The sequence below is a fragment of the Gallus gallus genome, chromosome 2 (assembly GCF_016699485.2).
Source record: "Gallus gallus isolate bGalGal1 chromosome 2, bGalGal1.mat.broiler.GRCg7b, whole genome shotgun sequence".
Lineage (NCBI taxonomy): Eukaryota > Metazoa > Chordata > Aves > Galliformes > Phasianidae > Gallus > Gallus gallus.
The window spans coordinates 55,098,713-55,125,020 of record NC_052533.1 but is presented as its reverse complement, the minus strand read 5'-3'; the positions used below and the strand labels follow the sequence as shown (position 1 = coordinate 55,125,020).

The window sequence follows — 26,308 nt, the reverse complement described above, 5'->3', positions numbered from 1 at the left end:
TGTCACCACCTCCTACTACCACCGCCCCCTTTCTTGACTGAAAGCGCTTAGGCCATCATGCAAAAGGCGGGGGCCGCTTGGGGGTGCGCATACGGGAAGGGAAGGCGAGATACGCCTAGGTACTGGTAAGAGTAAATAGGTCCAGCTAAGTGCCATTGTGAAAACGGCCTGAGGAGGGTGTGTCTGTCTAAGTGCTTGAAAGCTAAACTGGATTATTTAGTTTCATTTGTTTACTTTCTAGCTATGGCTATTGGGCACAAAAAAAGCTGCTTCTCCTTTGTCAAATCTTGCCTTACATATGTGCCTGCAGCACTAGGACTGCCGGGCTGTTGCTTCTCAGTTAGCATCAGGCAGAAACTATCTTCCAAAGGAAACTAGGGCCAGACTGTAGGGCACTGAACCTCTAAGGGATGATGCCATGCACAAGTCCTAAGCAGGAGCTTTGCGGATCGGCTTTTGGATACTTTTAGAGAAAAAAAGTCCTATGCATGCTTTGGAATTGTCAGATGTAGATGGTTCCCAGAAATCTGCTCTACACAGCAGCTGTGGGTTGCAGAGGACAGCAGAAGGCTCCCCGAGCCACGCTAGAGTGCGCATATAAGCTCAGACCCAGGGTGAAGAAAATCCCAGGAATCAGTGGATGGGCTTATCAAAAAATTAAACATTCATGATATAGCATTAGTGATGAGCTGTAGCTCTCAGTTACCCTAAACTTTCTTATCAGTGCAGGGGAAATGTGGTAAAAGCCCGTTTGGCAACTAGAGCCTTTTTTTCTTCTGCTCTTCTCCTTTCCCAGAAAAGTGCTGTAGCAGAGTGGAAGGATTCTGTCAGTATATACCAATGCCTTTTGTATGAGCACTCAGATAGGTTTGTGGGTCCCATACCTCAGTGGGGATATCTACCTAACGCAGTGATTGAGTAGAGGCCTCCAAAGAAGTAGGTGGGGAAAGTGATTCTGCTCATCAAAGACGATAGTGAAGTCACAGGTGTGGAGGCAGTAGGACTCATAGCAGGTCAGCAAGAAAACAATGGTATAACTACAGCAATGAGAATGTAGCTGTGTGAAAAACAACTTTCTGTCTTAGGAATATCCTTCTCCTGTACTTTTCCAAACTCCAGGAAGTGATTGGAATACTGCCCTTGTTAGTGACAGTAGATTAACAGTGTTATTAATTTTACTGCAGAGGCAAGGATGTTTTCGAGCACACTTTAATTTCATCATGGTACAGGTAAATAACAAAATTAATGGTAATAAGAAACCAGAAATGATGAATTATACTGACAAATGTAATTTTTAAAAATATATAAGCATAATAATTCTCTCTTTAAAACATGATGAATAGTGTCCATGGGATCATGTATGAGCATTGAAAAGAAAATCAAAAGTAACTGGTAATTTTTGAGTACCATCCATCTGGTGCTTAGAAATTCCACTGGAAGAAACAAAGAAACTCATGTACAAGAAGATAAAGACCATATCACAGAAGAAGATAAAAACCATATCACAGATGGTAGAGGGGTGAGAAATTAGGATTGCAGTGTTGAATTCTGATTCAATCTGATGCAACTTCTATGTCTAGGAAAAGTCAAGAGCCAAAAAATGAGAAACTCTGGAACAAGCAACTTTTGAATGAACAGAGGGACCAATTTCTTTTAAAGCTCTCTTCTGTTGTAAACGTGGAGATCCATGTGATGAAGAATAAGTGTAATTCAATGAAGCAAGGATGGTAAGATCAAAGAGGGTTGTGGATTATCCCCAATTACAAGTGATACCCTGTAATATGAGAGCTGTGATTTGTGAGCATCTCGATTTCTTTTTGCCCAATATGGACCAGAGAATGGGAAAAGAAACTCTATTCTTGTTTTTCTTTGTCATTTCCTTCAGATAGCATGAGAGAAATAGTGTTGCAATACACGCCAGGTTTAACACTAGATTATCCTGATTGTAACCTTTTAGGAATAAGAAATAAAAAAAGAGCAAAGGTAGAGTGAGATTAAGATATTGTACAGATCTGTGTCTAAAATGCACACTGTTGGAACAATGTATTACATCACTAATTAATAATTAATGAAACATTACATCAGAGTTTTGCTAAATATATATATATTTATATATACAAAAACCCCAAATCTCTCAACTTCTGACATGATTACTCTGGACCACCACAATCTTTTTGTTTGGCAAGATGGGAAATAAGAGAAGGGAGCTGAAAACCGTGGTGCACTTGGAAAATTTTGGTCTTATTGCAATCATGGAAACATGGTAGGATGATTCACTTAACTAGAACGCCACCAGTGAGGGCTATAAACTTTTTAGAAGGGATAGGGGTGGGTGGGAGTGTTGCCTTCTGTGTTAAGGAGTGGATAGACTGTGAGGAACTCCAAAAAACAGCCAGGAACAGGTGGAGAGCCTGTGTGTTAGGATTAGGGATAGGATAAGTAGAGGACAGCTGGTGGTTGGGGTCTACTACAGGCTGCCTGATCAAGAGGAGCCTGCTGATGAGGCCTTTTGCAAGCTGAAAGAAGTTTCACTCTCACAGGTTCTCATACTGATGGGAGATTTCAACCACCCAGATATCCACTGGCAAGACAACGTGGTGAGCTGCAAGTGATCCAGGAGACTCCTAAAGTCTATTGACAAGAACTTTCTGATTCAGATCTTGGACAGAACAACAAAAGGTGAAGTGTTACTGGAAATGATACTCACTAATGTGGAGGAGGTTGTTAAAGATACTAATATGGAAGGCAGCCTGGGCTGCAACAACCATACCCTGACTGAGTTTGTGAGCTCGAGGAACATGGTACAGGCAAAGAGTGAAGTCAGGATCCTGAATTTCAAGAGAGGGATCTTCAGGTTGTTTAAGGAATATGTTAAATGAGGTCTTCTGGGAAGAAGTCCTCAGAGGCAGAAGAGTTGAACAAAACTGGCTACTCTTTAAGGATGCCTTTCTGAGAATGCAAGAGCTCTCCATCCCTCAGAATAAGAAAGCAGGCAAGGGAGGCAGGAAACCAGCATGGCTTGGCAAAGGCCTGCTGGTCAAACTGAGGGTGAAGATGGGCAGGTACTGACAGTGGAAGCAAGGGTGTGTCAGCTGGGAAGAATACAGGGATGGCGTCCAGACTTGCAGAGATGGGATTAGGAAAGACAAGGCACAAATGGAACGTGGTGAGTGTTGTGGTTTTGTGATTTTTTTTGTTGTTGGTATTCCACATCATAACAGTCTGCAAGATTCTAGACACTGTACTGAGTTTTTTTCTGTCTTCCTTTCCTAGCAACTGCCACCTATGAATCTGTTCTTCATTTTAAGAGCATTGTATAAGGGATTAAAGACCATTATGTTTCTTGGAACATATTGGTTTCTTATTAGGTTCATCATTTTCAGTTTCAGAGTTGCATATAGGTATAACCAATTAAGGGCACTGATAGAGATAATTGCCTGGTACCTATATCTCCCAGAGGGAGTAGCTAATTTTACAAACAACACAATGTTTAGACCGGTTTCCAGGTTCTCTTCTCAGTTCCTTATGTGTGTTTGCAAAGCCAGTGCAGGGACCATGTTATCAATCTCTCTGAATGTATTCCTCCTAATAATAATTTGCATTATGCGGAGGAAGCTTTTCCCAAAACCCAAGAATGCTGAGTGGCAGGGAATCTGGAGAGGCTTAGGAAAAATCTTAGATGTGTGGGGACCCTGGTGTCATGGGATTTCACTCTTGAACACCTGTGGAATCCTGAGAAACTAAGTGAGTATTTGAGTCAGGAATGGTGAGGCTTAGGAAGATCTGAGGAGGTAAGACTTATTTGGGCCTTGGCTTGTGTTTACCAAGCTCTATATAATACTATTCTGGAGAGAAAATGTTTCCAAGCTGAGATTCGAACCAAAGGGGGAAGTCTCCAAGTCAAACCTGACCAACCACAGGAGGCACCAGTATCAATGTCAGTTGCCCCTGTGGAGGGGCAGAAATGGAAACAGGTGTTGTCATGTCTAGAATAGAAAAAAGAAAAAGTAGAGGAAGATACAGCTGAGGAGCCCTCCCCAAAACCACCATAATCGAGAATGGCAACGAAAAAACTAAGAGACATGGAGAGGAGGCTGAGGAGGAGGAAGTCACTGTTACCACTACGCGTTCACCCCTGTAAATGGCTGAAATCCAAGGCTTGAGAAAGGAGTTTATATGGTACCCAAACAAAACTATTGTAAACTGATTGCTTTGGTGTTGGGACAACAGGGCCAGTAGAGTGTTTCTAGATTGTAATGAAGTTTCCCAACTAGGAAGCATTGCCAGAGACTCCACTATTGACAGAAAGATTAATAGATCTGGACAGAATTGCCACCCTCTGGGAATGAGTATTAGCAACTGTGAAGGAAAGATATCCCTTCAGAGACTATCTGGAGCCTGAGATGAACAAGTGGAATACTGTTGAAAAAGGTATCCAGTATTTGAGAGAAACAGATGTGGTGGAAATGTTGTATGACCCCATGTTTGTTTCTAACTATCCAAACCAGGACCATGATCCTGAGAGATTTAGGAATACACTCTATATATGGCAGAAACTCACAAGAACTGGAAAGGTCTGCCAGTACATTAGTAGTAACGTTTGAAAGATATGAGGACCAACAAAGAAGACCCCCAGTTTTTGAACTGATTCTTACACTTCAAAACTTGGAACAAAAATTACCTCCATCTCATACTTTCATTTCAGCCATCTCCCAAGTAACAGAAAGACTAGATAAACTGGATGACAGATAAAATGGAGAAGAAACAGGATGGTATGTTGGAGGAATTGTCTATTGATTAATTGTGATGAACCCGTGGCAGGATCAGAAGACCTGGATGAAGACCAGGATGATCAGAAAGAATCTGCTGAAGGAGCTGATCAAACTGATTAAAATCTCAGCTTTCAAAGGCAAATGTCTTCCTGCTTGAGCAAATGACAGTAGTAAGTCTATGTCACATGCTGCCTTGTGGAGTTACCTACGTGAGCATGGAGAAGACATAAAGAAGTGGCATAAAAAACTCACTCCTGCACTACAAGCACAAGTGAGAGAATTGCAAAACAGATCAACCATCACTGAAATTGCTCCAGTTACTGCAGGTAACCAGTAGAAGTGCCCTGCCCTCAGTCGTGGGGGGAAGGGATAGTAGAGTTTATTGTACTGTGTGGGTTCAGTGTCCTGGCACATCAGACCCACAGAAGTATAAGGCACTAGTAGACACTGGTATGCAGTGCACTCTGATGCCCTTGAGTCATAAAGGGACAGAATCAATTTATATTTCTGGAGTGACTAGGGGCTCTCAAGAATTGTCTGTTTTGGAGGCAGAAATAAGCCTCACTGGTAAGGACTGGCAGGGAGTGATAAGCAAAACTCACCTTTTAACAACTCCATATGGTGGTGCATAAAGCCAGTGGCGAGTGGAGGTTGATGGTAGACTACCGTGGCCTGAATGAAGTCACACCTCCTCTGAGTCCTGCTGCGCTGGATGTGTTAGAACTCCAGTATGAACTGGAGTCAAAAGCAGCCAAGTGGTATGCCACCACTGACATTGCTAATGCCTTCTTTTCCATTCCATTGGGCACAGAATGCAGGCTACAGTTTGTTTTCATCTAGAGGGACATCCAGTATACCTGGAACCGTTTGCCCCAGGGGTGGAAACACAGCCCAATCATTTGCCACGGTCAGTCCAAATTGCATTGGAACAGGGTGGTGCTCCCAAGCACCTGCAGTATGTTGATGATGTTGTGTGGGGCGATACAGCGGAGGAAGTTTTCAAGAAAGGAGAGCGAATAATCCAAATTATTGCTGGTTTTGCTCTTAAGTGAAACAAAGTGAAAGGACTTGCCCAGGAAATACAGTTCCTACGAGTAAAGTGGTAAGATGGGCATCATCATATCCCAGCAGATGTGATCAACAAAATCACTGCTATGTCTGCACCCACTAGCAAGAAAGAGCCACAGTCTTTTCTGGGTGTAGTGGGCTTTTGGAGAATGCATGTTCCAAAGTACAGTCTCACTGTTAGCCCCCTTTATCAGGTGATGCGGAAGAAGAACCATTTTACATAGGGCCCTGAGCAGCAGTGTGCTTTTGAGCAAAGTGAACAGGAGATAGCCCGTGCCGTGGCCTTGGGGCCCGTGCAGATGAGACAGGATGTAAAGAACATCCTCTGCACTGCTTCTGGAGACAAAGGTCCCACTTGGAGTCTGTGTCAAAGAGCTTGGACTGGCAACACAAGGGTGAATTATTTCTAGCTCAGTGGACCCATGAGACCGCGGACCATCAAGGAGGAGATGCAGTGTATAAGTGGGCTGGAGACCAAGGGGTGGAGTTAACTATTGCGCAGGTTATTTATGACTGTGAAACATGTGCCACAATTAAACAAGCCAAGGGGATGAAGCCTCTGTGAGGGGAAGGGCGAAGGCAAAAGTGTAAATATGGGGAGGCATGGCAGGTTGATTATATCACCTTGCCACGATCTCGTGATCGTAAGCAATATGTACTTACCATGGTGGAGGCAACTACTGGGTGGCTTGAAACATATCCAGCACCCCATACCCCATACTGCCTGGAACAGCATATTATGTCTCAAGAAACAAGTCCTGTGGTGACATGGCACTCCAGAAAGAATTGAGTCCAATAATGGGACTCACTTCAAAAATTCTCTTGTAAATACTTGGGCCAAAGATCATGGCATTGAGTGGATGTATCGTATCCCCTACCATGCACCAGCTTCTGGTAAAATTGAATGGTATAGTGTGTTGTTAAAAACTAAGTGTTGTGGTTCTGTGATTTTTTTGTTGTTGTTGTTGTCGGTATTCCACATCAGAACATCATGTAAAACAGTGGGAGTGAAAGACTTAATGTTCTGGTTCTGTGGACTGCCCTTTTTGGGAATTTTGGGCTCTCGGATGGGAGGGGAGGAGAGGCATTCTCAGAGGACCTGGTGAGCAGAGGAAGAAAGGTGGAGCTCCTGGCAGAACACCTTCCTCCCTCTCGGTTTGCCGCGGAGAAAAGCACGTGCTTCCCTGCAGTGTACAAGTATAAGATCTTGTATTTTGGGACACTCTTTCCTCTCCCATTTGTTTGATTTTGTTGGATTTAGTAAATTACTGTTCCTCCACAGATCGTTGCCGTTTTTGGGGGTTTTTTTTGTTTGTTTGTTTGTTAGACCCATCTGCTATCTCCCTACTCTTCCCCCTCTCCTGGAGCGCCCACAATGCGCCCTGCCTCACGAGCTGGGGTCAGCTGCGCTGCGCTGTTAAAAGGTAGGGTAGTTTTTGTTTTCTCTCTCTTTTGTCACCCTTTGGGCTTTTTGCCCCTCTCAGGGACTCAGATCTAGAGATGACACTATGTTGAAAGCAATGTGGCAGAACATTTAAGCATTGAAGAAGTATTTGGCAGAGGCCACCTGGTTAGTCAACACTAGAGGATCAATCAGTCAGGATGGTTCTACCCAATTCAGCTCCCTTACATACTGTAGAGGGAGATGAGGTTCCAGTAGTAGTACAGGTAAAGAGCATGTTGGGAAAAGTGGTTTGGGTCCTTCCAGCTTTTGGAAACGGCAAACCTCTCTGTAGAACTGTTTTTGCTCAGGGACCTGGGTCCACTTGGTGGGTGATGGAGAAAAATGGGGATGTTCAATGTGTACCACAAGGGAATTTGATGCTGGGAGGTGCAGTCAGTAATTCCACGTGTATATATGCATATAGATATGTGTGTGTGTAAAGCATGTTAATTAGTTTGTTTGTATATAAATATATGCTAAGCATGATGTAGTGATGTGGAATAAGGGGTGGAATGTCATGATTTTGTGATTTTTGTTGTAGGTATTCCACATCTTAACATCATGTAAAGCAATGGGAGTTAAACGGTTAATGTTGTGGTTCCGTGGACTGCCATTTTTGGGTGTTTGGTTCTTAGAGGCAAGGGGAGGAGCAGCATTCCCCTGAGAAAGAAAGGTGGAGCTCCTGGTAGGTCAGTCTGCCTCTCTCTTGCTCGCTCTTTCTTTGTGGCAGTGAAGCACGTGGTCCCCCTGCATTCTATAGAGTAAGGCCTTGGTTTTGGACACTCTCTCATTTTGTTTGATTTGGCCTCAATTCCAATTGTACTGTGTTGTATTGTATTATCTTGCATTCTGAGATCATATTTAGTAAATTAACATTCCTCCTCAGATTGTTGCCACTGCTCTGTTTTTTTGTTTGTTTTCTGTTTTTTTTTTTTTTTTGGTTTTTTTTTTTTTTTTAGATCCATCTACTATCTTCCTACCCTTTTCACCTTTCATCTAGAGATAACTCTGTGACAGTGAAGGATGTTAAAAAAATGGCAAGAAGGGATTCTACGAGTATAAAGGCTGGAAGAGACAGGCTAAAGGGAGTATACCTCCTCTGCTAAATGGAAGAGAAGTGGCTACGAGAGATACAGAGAAGCCTAAAGTACTCAGTGAGTTCTTTGCCTCTGTCTTCACTGGCAGCTGGGATTCTCACATCCTTGAACTTAAACCTTTCAATGGGAACTTGGGGAGCAAACTTTTCCCCATTGTAAGGGCAGAGCAAGTTCAAGACTGACTCATGAGACTGAAGGTGTACAAGATATGTAGCTGGGACAAATGGCTGACATACCATATGGTTATAGTACTGTTCAACAAGACTTGGATAGGCTGGTGAGTTGGGTGGAGAGGAGCCTTATGAGGTTCAACAAATGTAGGGTCCTACACCCGGGGAGGAATAACTGCATGCATCAGTACAGGTTAGGAGATGGCCAGCTGGAAAGGAAGATGACCTGTGGAGAAAGAGTCATGGGTCCTGGTGGACAACAGGTTGGCCATGAACCAGCAGTGTGCCCTTGTGAAGGCCGACAGTATCCTGAGGTGCATTAAAAGAGTGTGGCTAGCAAGTCGAGGAAGGCTCTCCTACCCCTCAACTCTGCCTTGGTGAGACCCCATCTGGAGTACTGTGTCCAGTTCTGGGCTACTCACTTCAAAAAAGACAGGGATTTTCTGAAGAGAGTTCAGCAGAGAGCTGTAAAGATGATGAGTGCCCTGGAACATCTCTGTTGTAAGGAAAGGCTGAGAGACCTGGGTCTCTTCAGTCAGGAGAAGAGAAAACTGAGAGGCGATCTCATAACTTTATATAAAGTGGGGAAGACAAGTAGATGGGGGCAGACTCTTCAGTGGTGTGCAGTGACAGGACAAGGGGCAACAGGCAAAAACTGTAACACAAGAAGTTCCATGCAGACTTGAGGACATAACCCTTCTTTATAGTGAGGGTTATAGAGCAGTGGAACAGGCTTCCTAGAGAGGCTGTAGACTCTCCTTCTCTGGAGATTTTCAAGACCTGACTGAACACTATCCTATGCACTTTCTTCCTTACTGTAGGGAACATGCTTTAACAGGGCTGTTGGGCTTGATGATCCCCAGAGGTCACTTCCAATCCCTACAGTTCTGTGATTTTGGAAACAATAAGCCTAAAAACAATGCAATGTAGTTCAAGTTTACTATTACACTTTTCCAATCTGACAATTGATTTTTAATGGCTAGACCTTCTCATCCTGTGGCTAAATTGAAAGCCAGCTATTGTGTTTTTTATTTCCTGAGTATAAAGAAGTGTTTCCAAGAGTCGCATGCATCATGCTAAGTGGAACTGTTCTAAGACTGTTGACAACTTGTGTCTCTTTTATGAGGAGGAACATCACACTGCCATCAGCCAATTCCTTACAGTCTTTTAACTCTGTAGTCATACAGTTCAGTTTAGCACTTAGAATACAGTTCAATTTAGCACTTCACAACAGACAACTTGAGAGTCAGAGTTTCCATTGGCCGGGTGTTTGTAACAAGGGCATCTGTGGAGATGCTGCAGTAGCTTTCTGTATCTGAAACAAAGTGCAAGACAGTGTCACGGTCTGATAGTCAGAACACATGAAAATGAAAGATTATGAAAACTGTTGCAATTAGTCATTGCCAACATGATAAGCACAGTGCTGTGTTTTTCACATGGAATTATCTGACATTGGAGCCTGGTATAGGGATTTTCCTTTTCTACACACAGTAACTGAGATTGGTTGATACAGAAGTTTCCAAAGTGCAAGTCATGTCAGGCAGAGGAGAAGCTAGCTGAGAAACTTCCTAAATGAGATCTCATTATCCTAAGATCTGGTCTCAACAGTTAGAAGGTACAGAAGAAAGATGGAAAGAAAAAAGTATGTTGTGTTTAATTTGAGGAATTCTGCATAAAATTGCTGAGTTGTCTGGTATGATAGTTGAAAAGGCCACAATAGGCAACTTTGAGACTTAGCTTAATTTGTTTCAGCCAGCAAAGCTGGCTGTTTGAGGAATGATCTTGTTCTAACATAATAATTTATGAGGAAACACAACAAAGAAATCTATTGCTTCCATCCTTCTCCATCTTGAGTGATACCCAAAACTTTCTGCAGGAACCTTAGTGCATTAATAGGCCGTAATTGCTTGGACCCACAACACCTGGGATGCAACCATGCACGTGCCTATGGTCCAGGGTCTCCATTTACATTCAGGTCTGGACTTCTGATACCTACCTGATCTATGTCAGAGGTGAAGCTCTTAGCCCTGCTAGCCTTGTTTCAGTACTTTGCTTTATGCCCAAAGGGAGTAATCAGCCCTCACTACTCCCTTATTCTTGCCCGGACAAGGCCCTTAGAAACTTGATTCACCCGTGGAGTTTGTCACTAGTGTAGAAAGCTGCACTCCAAGAGGACCTTCCCAAACTATTTTTTTTTTCTTCTGGGTACTAGCCCAAATTAGAGAATTTGCTCTATAAGAAAATGGGGGAATTGGAAGTTTAATATATTATTTCTTGCCTAAGCCTCTACATCTGCTCTTTTCCCTTCTACTTTTGCCTGTCTTTATCAGTATGGTGTGTTGTGTGGACACCATGGTACCAAGTTCTGATAGTTTGTCGTTTTGTACAGGAAACACTAAAAGAATATGAATTGTAACATGTCCTGTTTGTTCTGATGATGAAACTGAATGAGATCAACCCCTCCTATGAAAAAGGCCAACCTGCATTTTGGTGAGTCGAACACTGCTGACTTGGAGCTCTTCAGAGTCTTAATTTTTGTTCATCCTTGTATTGTTTCACATCTCTTGCAGAATTAATTTTTCCATTCTTTCCTTCTCTGTAAATTCTTTAATAACAGCCTCATTCCATTTTTCAAGCTATTGTTTTCCTTCTCTCTTTTTTTTTTTTTTTTTGTCTGTGTAGCTTTTCTTCTACAGAGAAGCAAAGGCACACAGTGCATCTTAAAACCACTCCTGTGAAAGAAAAAGCATGGTACAAACTTGTCTGTAAGACGAAGGTAGCAACACCAGTGTTTGGTTAGTACACTGGCATAACTTTTGCATATATCCCTTCCTCTTTGCCATTGCTAAACCTCTGCAGTGCAGGAGAGGAAACACTGGGTTTCACTCATCATGGAAGTACTTAAAGGAATTGTGCCCCCAGCCTCTGACAAACTGAATAGCCTCTGTGCTCTCTCAGTAGTTTCTGGGAGGGGAGACAGCGCTAAGACTTTAAGCAGTGATATTAAAGATTAATCACTGCCAAGGCTTAAATTTGTTGTAAAAGTTCCATTATGCTCAAGATGTAAGGAGAACATAGAAACGTATTAGAAACATGTATTGAGTTATTTAAGGAGCAATACCCAGTCAAACGAATGGCAGGTAAAATCATTACAATAGTACAATAGACTTACAATAATACTTTCCTTTTATATACTACTTTGCTTTAACTGTGTTTTATTATTTTGCTGACACAGAGTATTTGGCAAAAACAAACAAACAAACAAAACAAAAAACAAAAAAAACCTGCATAATGTGTAATTGTTTTTCCTCTGAAGGAAGGAATGCTTAATGCTGGCAGCCCTTTCTGCCCATTAAGAACCCCTTATTGTTGAGCAGCAGTACTGCCAGGTTCCCTTACGTACACCCTCCCTAATTGAGTCCTGATTTCTCTACTGCACAGTACTGTAGTTACAGTAGAAAGAATAGGGCATAGCTTCTATCATATTCATGTAGGTTACTATTTTGGGATATGAGAACAGCACAGCTGAATCCCCTCAAGTAAGGAATGTTTAGAAACAGCCTGAAGGAGTACACTAAATAAAAAGTTGTTATGCTAAAAAGTAGGCATGGTCCTTCTGTTTCTAATTAAAAAACTCCTGACAGTTACATGCCATATTTTTCAATCTGTCTTCTATATGAGGGCACTCAGTGGATGTGCAAAATCAGGGTTTTCTCTGCTTTGTCTGAATTGCAGTTTATCTTTGCAAACAGACTGATTCCCCATGTGTTAACTATCCTAAACACCAGCATTAAGGAAATTTTTGCAAACTGACATCAGGTATTGACTGAATCAAGCTATGTGCTTGTAGTGTTAACAAGAAAGTCAAGGTCAAGTGTGTTTTCTCTATTCTGGTCATGCATATGTGTGTGTATAATGTCAAGGACTCCTCTTAGTTTAACATTACTTTATCTTGTAACTTGTCCATCACCATCAAATGAGAATATTTCATCTGTCGGTAGACTCCACAGTGGGTTTAGGAGTGACACAGTAAACTCATCCATTTTACAGCTTCTGTAGATCACAGAACATAACATCTGAGAATTCAAAAAAACTAATAAAAACAAAGAATGAGAAAAAAAGTTTCTTCTAAAATGCTGAGCATAAAATCCTGAGATGTTTGTTATAGTTTATCTCTCCTCCATTTAATACTGTTATGCTTCTCTGCCAATACCTGTGATACAGACAAGTTGAAAACACACGCAAAGATAACTGTAAATATGTGTTGGCTTACAGAGAGATTATGAGAGGTTCACTTTTATGTATGCAAATGAGACCTCGTTTTGCAGTATTTTTCCTTGGGTTGTAAAACAAAGTTGGAAACAACAATGAAGTTCTCTGAACTACCGTTTTTCTGTGACAAACTGTCCAATTATTTCCCAATAAAGGGAGGAAACATCTTTTCTGTGTTAGAAAAGTTGACAAAATTCAATTTGCAAATTGATATGGAACTTCTAATGTAAATGAAACCTTCCTATAACCTAGAGCAGTGGCTACAAGTACAACCTCAAATTTGATTGTTTACTAAAATTAGGTTATATCATGCTGAGATACTAATTTTTTTTTTTTGCTTCATATTATAAAATTAACCAAATAAATACAGAAACTCATATCTATATTAGATTTACTTTTAAAAAAGCCCCATCATTTTCACAACAGTTGAGAATGCATAGTCACAGTGGGTTGTTTTGTTTTTTTTTTAACATAAACAGTGTATACGTGATTCATTTTTGCCATCATGTTGTATACTATCATCCAGTGAACTACAGCTGGAACAGCTTGAGGACGTGTGGTTTAGTGGGCATGGTGGTAATGGGCTGACAGTTGGACTTGATGATCTTAACAGTCCTTTCCAACATTACTGATTCTATGATTCTAAGAAATAAATGGAATTGTTCAGCTGTGGTTGAAATACAGAGGCAACTGATCCTAGAACGACATCTTCTGGTGATCAAAGAGCATGGAGACAAGAACCAGGTTTTAGTTTATTAAATAATAATAATAATAATAATAATAACTGTAAATCAGTAACAAATACAACTGTGGTGGGTTCCAGGAAGGCATACTATGTTGTGCCTGCTATCCTGCTATGTAGACTTTGATCACACTTTAGACAGAGATTGTGTGCTACAAACTTATTGACTGAGAAATGCTAATTGGTTTTAGAATTGCTGTCTACATGTGTACTACCACTTGTTCTCAGTTTTTCTTTGGAGGTAAACTCAATACAGGCTGATTTTGCCCTACAGGAATAAATGCTTGTGCTGTAATGCAGAGGTGAGTGCTGATTTGTGTTGCACACTCATTACACCCTCAGCTGTTTCCTAAGCAGTTTGGGATACTTTCTGCAAATGTTGGGTGCTGAGCCATAGCCTTGTAAGTCTTCATGGAATGCCACCTATTTTGCAACCAGATGGCCTGAGCCAAGGAAATTATGCTTAATTTTACTTTAAACACTTAGCACATAAACAGAAGGGCACTGTTTTCCCTAGGCAGCTCATGTGGCAGTGGTTTGAAACTAATAAAATTATTTTTGTATCTTTACTTGGTGGTGACCTCTTAAAAACAGTTGGCCTTGAAAGGAAAAGATGTGTATTTTTCTTTAGCTTATTGGTTTAGCTCTCAAAATCTTAGTAAATATTTCTTAGTAAATATAAACAGCCCATCTTGCTAGAGGACACAATCCTCTCCAGTGATGGCAGGTTGATTACATTGGGCCCCTCCCTCTGTCTGAGGGGATGAGATATGCCCTGACCTGTTGATACTGCAAGTGGGCTAATGCAGGCCTATCCAGTACCAAGAGCGAACCAGGTACATACCATCAAGGCACTCATCAAGCTGATGGCTGCCTACGGGACACCTCAAATCACTGAGAGCAACTGAGGGACTCATTTCACTGGCACAATGGTAAAACACGGGGCAGAAGAAAACAACATTGAGCATTGATTCCACCTTACAGGGGCAGGCTTTACTGAATGTTATAATGGTATTCTTAAAGTTGCACTGAAGGTAGACTCTCGGTCCCTGCAGGGGTGGACAAAGAGGCTATGAAACCCTATGGGACCTGAATGAAAGACCTAGAGATGGGAGACCCAGTGCCGTGAAGATGCTACAGACAATGTGGGCCTCCTTGTTTAGGATCCAAATTATGGGCACCAGTAATCAGGTAAGATCCCAAACTGACAATGAAAATAATCTTCTGCTCCCTGCTCCTGAAAACCTAGAACCTGGTACCCATAGAATAGAATGGCCTTGGAAGGTGCAACTAGGACCAAAATGGTGTGGCCTGCTTGCACCTTGGGAGAGATTATTGGAGGTTGAGGGATTGGTAGTCTCCCCAGTAACATTGTGGTCAATGCTCTGGTTTTCATTGCTAAAGGAACCTTAATCATGTCCCTGTGGTAAATCAGGAAACCTCCCCCTCCCCCCTTTGGTACCAATATGTAGCCATGCAGCCTCATATCGGGCCAAGGGGTATGGTACAGACAGCTGGGACATGCCCCAGTGCAAGCTGAAATGTTGACCCAGGACAGGTACACGGCCTGTATCTTGCCGTGGAAGGCAGACCTACCACTTCAGGTACCTCTGAAACATCTATGCTACTCCCTGTGAGTCAGTTTGAGTCCATGGGATCACTGGGAAGAGCAACATAACATAAAGATGCTCCAGTGTCACTGTAAGATCAGTGTGACACCTGGTGGTGGACTATATGGGACTGATGGAGTGTGAGCCAAATCTTCCCTGGCCTAAGCAATTATGTGCCTCCAGGGGAGCCATCGAGTATTGGCCCACAAAGGAACATGAATCTCAACTAAGAACCAATCATCAATCATCTTATATTTTGTCAGTCTACACTCCAACAGGCATACTGTGCAAAGCATCATTGTGTACTGGATCAGCATAATGAAAAGGGCTTACTTTCAACCTGCACAATCATTGGTTCATGCCATGAAGGGGTGGAGTGTAGTGGAAATGCAAGTTATGGCCTGAAACAGTGATGGAGCACCTGGTGGGAAGGCAGGGCCAACTGAGAGACTGGAAGGGGTGGAGCCAGGATCCACCCCTTCCCAGACCTCAATTGGCAGTGGAGGTGAGGGCATCACTTGCTGGAGATTGCTGTCTACCTGAGGCCTTCATTTCCTTCTGCATCCTCAGCTGCTGCATTTAGGCTTGTTCTAATTTGCTGTAGCCAAAGACTTTGCCACACTGCTGTTATCACAAAACTTTCCATCACATTATAGCATTATACCAAGGAACATATTCTATGGGTGGAGTGGTACAGAAGTGGGCTGAGGAAAGTCACCTTATGGTGGTTCCATCTGCCCTATAATCTGACAGGAGCAGGCCTGGTAGAGTGGTATAATAGCATTCTAAAGGCTGCTCTGAAGACTGACTCCCGGTCCCTGCAGGGGTGGACCAAATGACTGCATGAGATGCTGAGAGATTTAAATGGAAGATCCAGAGATGGCTGACCCACTGCCCTTTGTGTACTATAAAAAACGTGGGCCTCCTCACTTAGGATCCAAATTAAGGGAAATGATGTATGCTTGAAACCCCAAGTTGGGTTGCTGAATAATATTCTGCTCCTTCACCTTGAGCCTGGGAACCATAAGGTTAAGTGGCCTTGGGAGATGCAGGTACAACCAAAGCCGTGCAGCCTACTTGCACTGTGGGGGAGGTTATTAGAAGGGAGGGGAATTGATACCTCCACAAGTAATTGGTACATGGATCCTAGAGAAGAAACAGCAATTGTGTTGCTTTGGCAGGTCCAAACTCCCTCTCTGGTGCCTGATATAGTCATCCAATTCTCAATCGGGCCAAAGGGAGTGGTTCAAATGGGCTGCCCTATTTGGGCAGAACTATTGACCCAGGGCAGTACTACTGCTTGTATTTTTATCTTGGAGGGTGGACTTCCCTGTTTTGGTACTGGTTAAACATTTGTTTTACTCCTGAGATTCATGGCCCAAAAAACCTTCAGCAGGAGCATATCGCTGAACTCTGATAGCTCCAGTGTCACTTAAGAGTTATCATAGCATTCTGCCCTTCAGTGACAGCTGGTAGAATTTCTCGAGGAAAAAACTGGATATTCTGGAAATATCTATTGAATAAATCCTGAAACAACTATGAACTTTGTGTGTGATTCTGCAACAACTATGAAGCCTGCACACACAAGTGAATTGATTTATAGACTTGTGTGTATTAAGTATTGTTGATTGTATATATTGTAATTGCAGTGTATGGGCTCATCTCCAAATGTGCCCAATCACTGTACTGTGAAGGGGTGGAGTGTAGGGAAACTGTTAGGTCACAGTATGAACTGGTGATTGAGCACCTGGTGAATGGGTGTGTCTGGTCCAGGGAGCACAGGCAAACTGTTTGCACCTGTGCTCCTTGTGCCACCAGAAGGGGGTGGACCCAGGGTGGAGGCACCCTGTGCTTATGTAAGGGTCAGCCACTAAAGGCAATGTATATCCTGGGCCTGGGTTGCTTTCTGACAAGGAATGTTGTGTAGCTGGAGACCCCTTCACCAGTTGAATGAGTTCAGCTCTTCTTTCTATATATGAACACTGACCTGTCTGCAAGTACTTCGTCTGTTATTACCAAGAACCTGTCAGAAGCAATTTGCTGCTTTGTCAACAGAACAACAACCATAGAACTAACTTAACTATCTCCAAACTTTTCTGTATTACAAAGTTTAATACTTTGTATTAAAAAAAAGTCTTAGTACAGTTTCTGAGTTACTGATGAAAGTGAAGTTTATTGGCTACTTATTCCTGCCTAGGACAACTACGGGGGGACAACTGATATTTCTCAGTAAATGAAACAAGTTAAATTTGTATTTATTTTTTAAGGGAAATATGTTTCTCTGGAACACCGAGGTTGATCAAGATCTCTCAACCTTTTTGACAGTATTGAGCAGAAGATTTCTGTTCAGGAAAGAGAGGAAAAGAAGAGAGCTTGCAGTGAGTAAGAGACTAGAAGCTTCTTTCCTGAATGGTTTAATGGTATGAATTTCAACTACACTTGCAGGAAGAAGTCCATCACTTCGCCAGGGTGGAAGAGCAGAAATGTATTCTGCTTCCTGTTGCACAGGAGAGCAAACATTTGTTTGCCAAGACTTTTTAAGTGTTTAAGGTAAGTCATTAGAAAGTTAAAGCATGCAAATAGGGAAAATGAGTAACAAGTCAAGTTTCTTAGATTAACATAGCAATTTAGAGGAATAATTATATGAAGTTGTGGTGGGTTTTACAAATAAGCTTTTGATAGCAGTCATAGCAGTATTGCAACTTCCAATGTAGGAACTGATGCCTGGATGTTTAAGCAGTTGCAGAAATGATCCACAAAACTGTTCAGTCCAGGAATGAAAAAAATGGCTCAGAGTAAAAAGGTTAGAATAAGTGTTTTCTATTACTAAAAGCATTAAATGTCTGGAATACAGTATGAGACCTTGGTGATTCTGTGAGTTTTGCAAGTAGATGGTATAGGGTGCTGAAGTTAATTAACATAGTAGAAAATCAACGTTAGAACCAGATAAGTATCTATCAACTTAGTCCTGGGGGAAATTAAAGGCATCGTTAAGTACATCAGCCTGGTCAAAATTCCATAATTTTCCCCGTAAACTTAAACTTAATGGATTTAAAAATCATTATAGCCATCTCTAGTCCTTCTTTTCCTGTTCTTGGAAGTCTGCAGCAATTATTGAACATAAAAAGGAACTATGATTTTCTGGGGTAGATACAGTCTGTGCTGGCAATTGAGTAGGACAGCATCCACACAGGTCAAGCCAAACTTTAAAATATTCTTTTTTTTAATCACGTTATGCCTTTAGATAAGAGTGCAGCGGGAAGAAGTCACATTTCTTACAAATGGTACTGCAGATTATAGCTATAGGTAATGTAGTTCGATCTGTAAAGTCTTAAGGTTTTGTAGAGATGTAGACTGTTCTCTGAATGAACACTTTTCATTCTTTCAGCTCATCACTCTGCTACATAAAAGATCTTTAGCTGGAAAGTATGAATGTGTTAAGGGTCACTCCCACTCTAGAAATTCTGTTTTCTCTAAGAATACATCTTTTAATACTAAGGCCTTAAATATTTTAGGATTTATTTCCTGTGTTTATAGATGTAGTGTATAAAGTGTATTTGTATATTTATACTTAATTGTATATTTATATTAATTGTATATTTATATAATATATTAATTGTATATTTATATATACAGTCCCGGATATGTAGGCTATATGTCTCGCTATAACTCCTGTTAGAACAAGCCAATTTAATCCCTCCTTAGGAGAAAGGCAATTGCTTTTCCTCTCAAAGCTAGGAAAACAGAGGCAAGTAATCTCAGAGAAAGAAGTCAGAAATTATTCAGACTGCTGCAGATTTATCCTTTAAACACAGTCTTTGTGAGGAAGAGCTGTCCTCACAATTGGACAGGACAAAAATGGAACATAGGTGGAATAAACTTCTTACAGAAAAGATTACACAGATAAGACTGGGAGGAATTATGCAATATCTCTGGCTTGAGTGGGCAGAATGAGTGACTTCTTGACTGTGAGAATAGGAAACCTGAGAAAGCAGAAGGAATATCTGAAACCTTAATCTGAGGGAGGGTAGGGAAGTAAGAGTTGCAGCTGTGACTGTCACATAGACTCTCCAGAGTTAGGTGCAGTTACGCCTACGCCCTTCTGTTGGTATTCCTGAAACACATAGATTCCACCATTTCTTGCTAGGCTAAGTATCTTCTGTTTCTCAGTGTCATTTGACCACTGGACACAGCTTATCCTCTGAAACTTGTTCTTTTATTTTCATTCCTCACAGGGTCAGTTGGATTTTGATCAGAAACAAAACAGTAGAGGTGGTACACACAATAGACTGCAATCAGAAGGGCTCACTGCCCACATCTGGGTTACCTCCATCTTCTTTCTGTTAGCCTATTCTCTACTCCTATCTGTTTCTGGATCCTTCAGTTGCTCCAAAACAGTTAAAAACAAACCATATGTAATATAATGACACATGTAATCTGTCAGGTCAGCCCTAAGACATTTTTGCTGTTTAACTTTCCCAGAGCCATAAAAACCCTTCCAATTTATTGGATCATGCCAACTTCACCATAGTATTCTTGGCTGTAACTAAAAATTTGTATCTGTCCATCTTTTTTTTTCTTTTCTTTTTTTCTTTTTTTTTTTCCTGGGTCTCTTTTGACTGTAATCTATCCAGATGGCCAGATTGTGTCTGACCTTGTTCTAGCTGCTGGAGCAAATCAATACACTGTTATCCTCTCCCTTCCTAAACCACTGAATTGTAAACACCTTCCGTGTTCCTCCTTACTGTTATTTGATACCTGTAAGACCACTGTACTTGTGAGACCATAAACAGCCCACTGCCCAGTTGATGTAATGCCTTCCAGCTTAAGAACTTCTATCCTAGGAACTAGGTCTGTGAACAGGGAATAGTATTCTTGGAGTGACAGATGACTTTTTTGAAGTACTTGTGAGTACCTAAGAACCAGAGACATCCTGAATGTACCATCCAAAGTTTTCTGACTCAGGTGGTTAGAAGGGATCTCATGAGTTGATCTTGTCCACTTACCTGCTATAAGAATGTCCACTTACAATGGATTGCTCAGGACCTTGTCTGGTTAAGTAATTAACATCTTCAGGAATGAATAGTCTAGAACATTTCTAGGCAAACTCTTTCTGTGTTTTACCATATTCATAGTAAAAAATACTTTGCATATATCTAAGCAGTTATTTCTCATGTTTCAGCTTGTGTCCATTTCCTTCCATCCTTCTACAGTGGAGTCTTGTTTCATCTTCTTGGTACCCTCTGCCCAGGTAGTAGTGGACAGCAGTAAGATCGCCCCTTATTCTTCTCTTTTTGAGGCTGAACAAACCCAGTGCCATCACCTCTCCACGTATGTCATGTGATTAATCTCCTGACTAACCTCGTGACTCAGTTTGGCCAGGTCTCCACAGTACTGGGAAATGTACAGCTACCTATATCCAACACCTGAGAGATCACAAGTGCTGAATAAAAGAAAGTAATCACTTAGCTCAACCTGCTGTGTACATCCAGATCATACAGCACAGTAGGATGTTGTCTGCCTTTGCCACAAGGGTGCACTGCTAGCTTAAATTGAACTTGCTATCACCTGTCACAACTCCCTTTGCCTCCAGTTCTTTTTATACTAAATTGCCTTCTAGACAACTTGCATAGTTTTGTGTGTCCGTTCCATTCCCAGGGCTTTGCCTATGTTTATGATAAAAACTAGAATAATTCCTCTCAGTCAGAACTGGAAAAAAATGGGAGAGCTACAAGACAAAAATAATAATAATAATAATTGAGTTCATATGGTGCTTTATCAGCTACTTCTAAGTCATAATTCTTAAGACCTAGATGTCAGCTAGCAAGTAAGATGTAGCATCCCTTCAATAAAGTTACCAGAAATAAACAATTAATAAGCTACTTCAATGATATTTCAATGGTGTCAATCTAATAACCGCTTAATTATTGTCTACTTCAATAGAAAATTATTAGCATTGCATAAACCTTTGACTGAAGTTGTTGAATAGCCCTTCCTAAGCAATCACACAAACAATTAGAAACTTATTTGGCATCTATTTGTTTGACACAAAAATACTGAATTTAAGCACCAACCTAAGTCAGTACTTACTCCAGGAGTTACTGAGCTAAAACTTGAATTTACACTTCTGGAAATAATATTTATTAATATCTACGAGGAGGTACCTAACTTACCAGGTAAGCAGTAAAGTCTGAGATTCCCTGAATTGCTTGTTAAAGACAACAAGACCTTTAAGTGCCTTGAATGGAAAGTACAACCCTTACTGCATTGTTTGACAGGGAACTATCCATTACATTCAACCACCAGTTTTCACCCTAGACTTTTATTTGCCACCACAACTTAGATTTCTTAAAAAATGCTCCCTAGTAAAACACGTAAGCTTATCCTACGCTCGTGATTTTTAAACGGAGACAATTCTTTTGTTCTCATCTCCTACATAAAAATATCAGATCAATACACATTTTTTCTTACAATTGTTATTAATTTTGTTTATTACAGCTTCTCATAAAAGAAGCCCTCCAGCTCTTGAATTAGAATAAATTTTCTACACTTTCAGAGAATAAAAGGCGGATGCATCAAAAGACTGGACTTTGAAAAAAGTACACATTAGCTCCAGTAGGAAGCTGAGTCATTTACTAGGTGGCAGTTCCTGAACACAATTTCACAAAGAGATCTGAGGGGCAAGCAAAGCAGATATCCGTGCAACAGACATCTGTTGCCCCTCCTTTGTCTCACTGCTCTAGGGCAGGCAACAGCAGGAATGGAATTTTCACACAGAGTATTGAAAATGCTGATGCCTGCTTATCTTTGTGCGCACCTTGGTGGTGGAAGTCCTTGAGACTAGAATAAAAAGCAGCAGATGGAGAGAGTCTTGCAGCAGCACAACAGTCTTGATTTGGCTGAAGGTGGTGGGAATGAGCAGAAAAACAGCTCCAGAGCAGAATCTTGAAGGCCATGGTGCATGGTGCCTTTTTGCTCCATTAGCCATGAAATTAATATTAAAGTTTAACACCACCCTGTATGATAATGACCTCTTAGAAGAACGTGCTAAACGTATATGACTGTAGTACTCAACTCTCTGCCAAATCGTGTTAAACATCACCCCAGTATGGGAAACAAATATGGCTTAGGATATAAGGGAAAATATGTTGTGGGTAGCACAGTGGAGAAGAGGGAGAGAAGGAAAATGAGACTGAAGGAGAGAAGAGAGCTAAGAGAGAGGTAGCTGTGTTCCTCTTCTTCCACCAAGATAGGGATACTTTTTTTCTAAGCATTACATCTCACCTCTTGCAGAAAACTACCTGAGATAGCATGTATTTTGCTAGCATTATTATCATATAGATATATAGATCATATAGATACAGATATTCACACTATTGGCAGCTAGTTCATTTATTGGTTGCAATACCCAATATGCTATGTCTATCCCTTCCATAAATCATCTGTTCTTTTTAAATGTTTGTGAAATTGTCCAGTGAAAGTCCTGAGGGGACTCTGTCACACAGGCATTTGTTAATCTGTCCCATTAAAGTCATGAAGGGACTCTGGCAGCTCTGGAATACCAAAATAGAGATTGCAAACAATTCAAAGCACAGAACTTTCAATTTGCTTTTATTTCAGCTTTATAAAGAAGGTCATTTTACACCAATAACTTCAAAAAATAAACAAAACCCAACCAAGTCAAATAAGAATCTTTCAACAAATAACTTACAATTGTTCTAAAACACTTTTCTTACTTTGCTTATTTCATTATGTGGCAGATATTGTACAGAAGTGCCACAGAAATGGTGGTACTGAGGTCTACTTAAGCATCCTACACAACTTTAAGTTAAATCCAAGCAGTTAATATTCAGAGCACTTTAAACACATTAAACCATATAGGTAATATCACAGCCAAAATGCAAAAATATCTATTTTATACACAAGTTTAAAAGCGCTTCATGAAGTTGCATGAATTCTAACTTACATCACAAGTTATTTCAAAGGATGCTTATTGCAGAACACCTGCATCAAGTAAATTTACAAGAAACAACATTAATCTGAGGGCTGTGTAAAATGGTTAGTATATTCAAGCTTAAGTCTTGGTTACAGTGATGTCAGTAAAGTTTTTGCTACTGACTTCACTGATGCGAAGATCGCTGTTATCCGCTCATTTTTCTATCAGATAAAAGGTGTAAAGATTTGCTGAAAGAGTTACAAAATAGCTAATTAAAAATTATTTCTATGAGGCACGCGTGCAGTAAGAGGATGAGTTATAAATTTCAAAACTACAGCCTTTAGTACTATTCCATGTGAAAGTCACAGACACTGCAGCCAAAGCAAATGAGAACAGAGCAAACACCTCTGTTAAACATTGCTGAGTTCCTTTTTAAGGCCATGTTACTGTATTCTAGGAAGAAAGACATCCATATTTATTCTTTTTGGTATCATTTCCCTAGTTGTATGGTAGATATGTAGTATCATGTTTTAACCAAGTTATTAAAATGCTTTTCAAACCAAATGTTTTTCCACATATGACTTGATGCATAACTACAGATAAGCTCCAACAGCCATGATTTAAAGATGTTTAATATACATATCTACATAAAATTTTTGATATTCATGCAGTTAAGATGTATAGTGATGAGTTTGACTTCTCAGTATGAACAGACTCAGTGAAGTTACTAGTTTCAACTTGAGAAGCTGAAGATACCTGGGTTTTATTAAAAATAGTAGCAGAATACTTGACTGCTGAAGTGCATCGCACCAAGGTCATATTTTTATGTCAGACGTAATTTGATTAAAAACAATTGAAACAGAGCTGAATATAATGTTATGGAAGCCTTTTAAGTTTTGTGTTTCGAATCAGAAGTACATTTGAGAAGCATTAGCTGTATTCACTTCAGTGTGGGTGAAAAGTTAACACGCTTCAGCCTTATGCTATTCACTATCAACCAAATCAATTAGGTGTGTTTTTTGTTTTTGATGATGCTTTTTCTATTATACCTACGGTATACCAACTGCATTAGATGGATGTGATATACTTTCAGCTCACTAGATATGTGACACCTGTCCAGAACAAACCTTCGCAGTATACCTATGTACATTCTCCCTGTTGGTAGTTACTAGCTTGGAAACACTAACCTACTAATATAGCTCTGAATTTCTAGACCAAAATTAACCTTTGTCTAGCCACAGTGAGCTGGTATTGCAAGTAGTGGGAATAGATACATTCCTCATAACGATGGGATCTGAAGAAATAAATTGCTGAAAATAGGCCATGCAACTTACTTCTTTAACTGAATGTAGCAAAGTGGTACACCTTGTAGGATCAAACACTAATTTGCTTAAAAAAAATAAGGGAACTACAGGCTTTGTCAATTTATCTTTCAATTCTGTTCACTAAATGTAAGACAAAAAATGTAAAAATAAATTTAAACCACTACATGCAAATTAAAAGCTCAAAAACTGAGAATCCTTCTGGTAACTGTTCTTATAACAGAAGTGTATGAATTTGAGACATTTAGAAACATTTAAGACTACATCTGCAAAATAATAAGCACAAAAATTTGCAGTAACATGCATCTTAATTCTGAAAAGTTTTTGGAGGCAGATGTGAATTGGCTGCTCACTCTTTCATGTTTCACAACATCAGGATGTTGAGAATGAAACATAGCCACAGAATTCTTCACACTTAAGGTTCGCAGTTTCATGATTAACTACGTGAATCTAAGCTGCCTTGCACTGTCTTGGCAACAAAAGTTAGAGCTGTGCCACCTCTGATCAGACTTACAGTTTTCTCATCCACCTTACCTCATAATCTGGAACAAATTCACCATCTGTGAAACTGCTTGTTACACCGTATACTCATCACATTTTGTTCATGGCATTTCCATGCAATAAATATCTCCCACTGGCAAAGAGCTAAGACAAATCTTCTTAAAAATTTTACAAATATTGCTCCAACTCTAAACATTCTTAGCTCAAACTTCACATATTCCCTTGAGCTTGCACAGTACAGAAAAATATTATAAATCATGAACAAAACCATGCAAAAAAAACCCAAAAAACCCAAAACCACCAAACTAACTTATCTAAATAAAATATAAACCAAATAGAACACTAAAATAATAATATTAAATACTATCTTGTTTGGTGTCTCAAATAACATAGCATCAATAATTTTCTTGTCTATTCTTTTAATGCCAAACTTGAGATACAACAAAATAAGCCTTTATTTTCCACCTTCCTCAAATCTTTTTTCTTCAGATACCAAAAGAAGTCTGTGCTCTTAAGTGACATTTAGAATATATATTCATAGTTAGTGACTAAGTTTCATATTTCCTTGCAGACAGAAGAGTAACTCAAATCCCCAGATTTACCACAATAACATGGAAGAGAATTAATAAAATAAGAAAATGCTTTTAGAATATTCCCATAATGTTTTTAACAGATTATTTCTGGCTCAGTTTAAATTGCATGAGATACATCAAAATAAATCCGCAAGAATTATTATCTTTCTTTTTACCTAAAATAATCTGCTTGATCACCAGTTCTCTCACTCACTTTCAAGGCATGGATGGAAATTCACATCATTCTGAAAGCATGTTAGATTAAAAAAAAAAAAAGCAGACAACCCAGCTTTCGAAAAAAATGGTGCAACTGTTAGGTACAATGCACTTAGGTAAAGTATTGCAATCTAACCTTAGATGTTAAACCGTGGATGTGTTGAACGAGTACTCATTTGACAAATAACCAAAAAGCACCTTATGCAGTAATTCAGTATCTTCACCTGTGAGATTCTGTGTCATAATTCTACATCAATGAGTTCAGTCTTGGACATCAAAGTAGTCGATTATTGGCTCTTCTTTTAATGGTTTGGACAAACCACTGCTTCCACTATTCCTGAAATTATAAGAATATTAGATATTACTGACTGTGCACAAAAAACAAGTCAGAAGTAAATTGAAATCACAAATTCTCATAATGTCTCATTGTGCACTTGCGCACTACACTGGTAGATAGCAGTTCTAAATTATACTCTAATGAAAATATCCTACCACTTCAGAAAGCCTTTAACTGTGATTTTGGGGAAAACTAAATACATCCATGTGTGGCTGCGTTAATACAATTACGTTTTGGCTTTTACCAGAA

At 40.2% G+C, this 26,308-nt stretch overlaps 1 protein-coding gene and 1 long non-coding RNA gene across 7 annotated transcripts in view; one reads left to right on the top strand and one right to left on the bottom strand.

The window, feature by feature from the left end:
- Nucleotides 1-35: 35 nt before the first annotated feature.
- On the top strand, nt 36-25,637 carry LOC101748714. 2 transcript variants are annotated; one of them, XR_006938604.1, is made up of 10 exons: nt 36-125; nt 1,581-1,727; nt 2,541-2,679; nt 4,706-7,264; nt 7,826-8,438; nt 10,941-11,041; nt 14,621-14,756; nt 17,443-17,553; nt 17,621-17,725; nt 19,411-25,637. It is a non-coding gene; the product is annotated as an uncharacterized LOC101748714 (long non-coding RNA). The 2 variants fall into 2 exon arrangements; XR_006938603.1 differs by having other exon boundaries at nt 36-119; nt 17,443-25,637.
- The window catches only part of NFX1 (nuclear transcription factor, X-box binding 1), a 76,934-nt gene continuing 73,395 nt past the window's right edge, over nt 22,770-26,308 (bottom strand). For 3 of the 5 annotated variants that reach the window (XM_046938097.1, XM_046938095.1, XM_004935068.5), the window contains one exon: nt 22,770-26,059. In XM_046938097.1, coding sequence (XP_046794053.1) covers nt 25,984-26,059 — 76 coding nt within the window. In that variant the 3' untranslated portion in view covers nt 22,770-25,983. Of the gene's footprint in view, nt 26,066-26,308 lie in introns of all 5 variants that reach the window. The other 2 variants (XM_040696315.2, XR_005857847.2) reach the window with 2 other exon arrangements.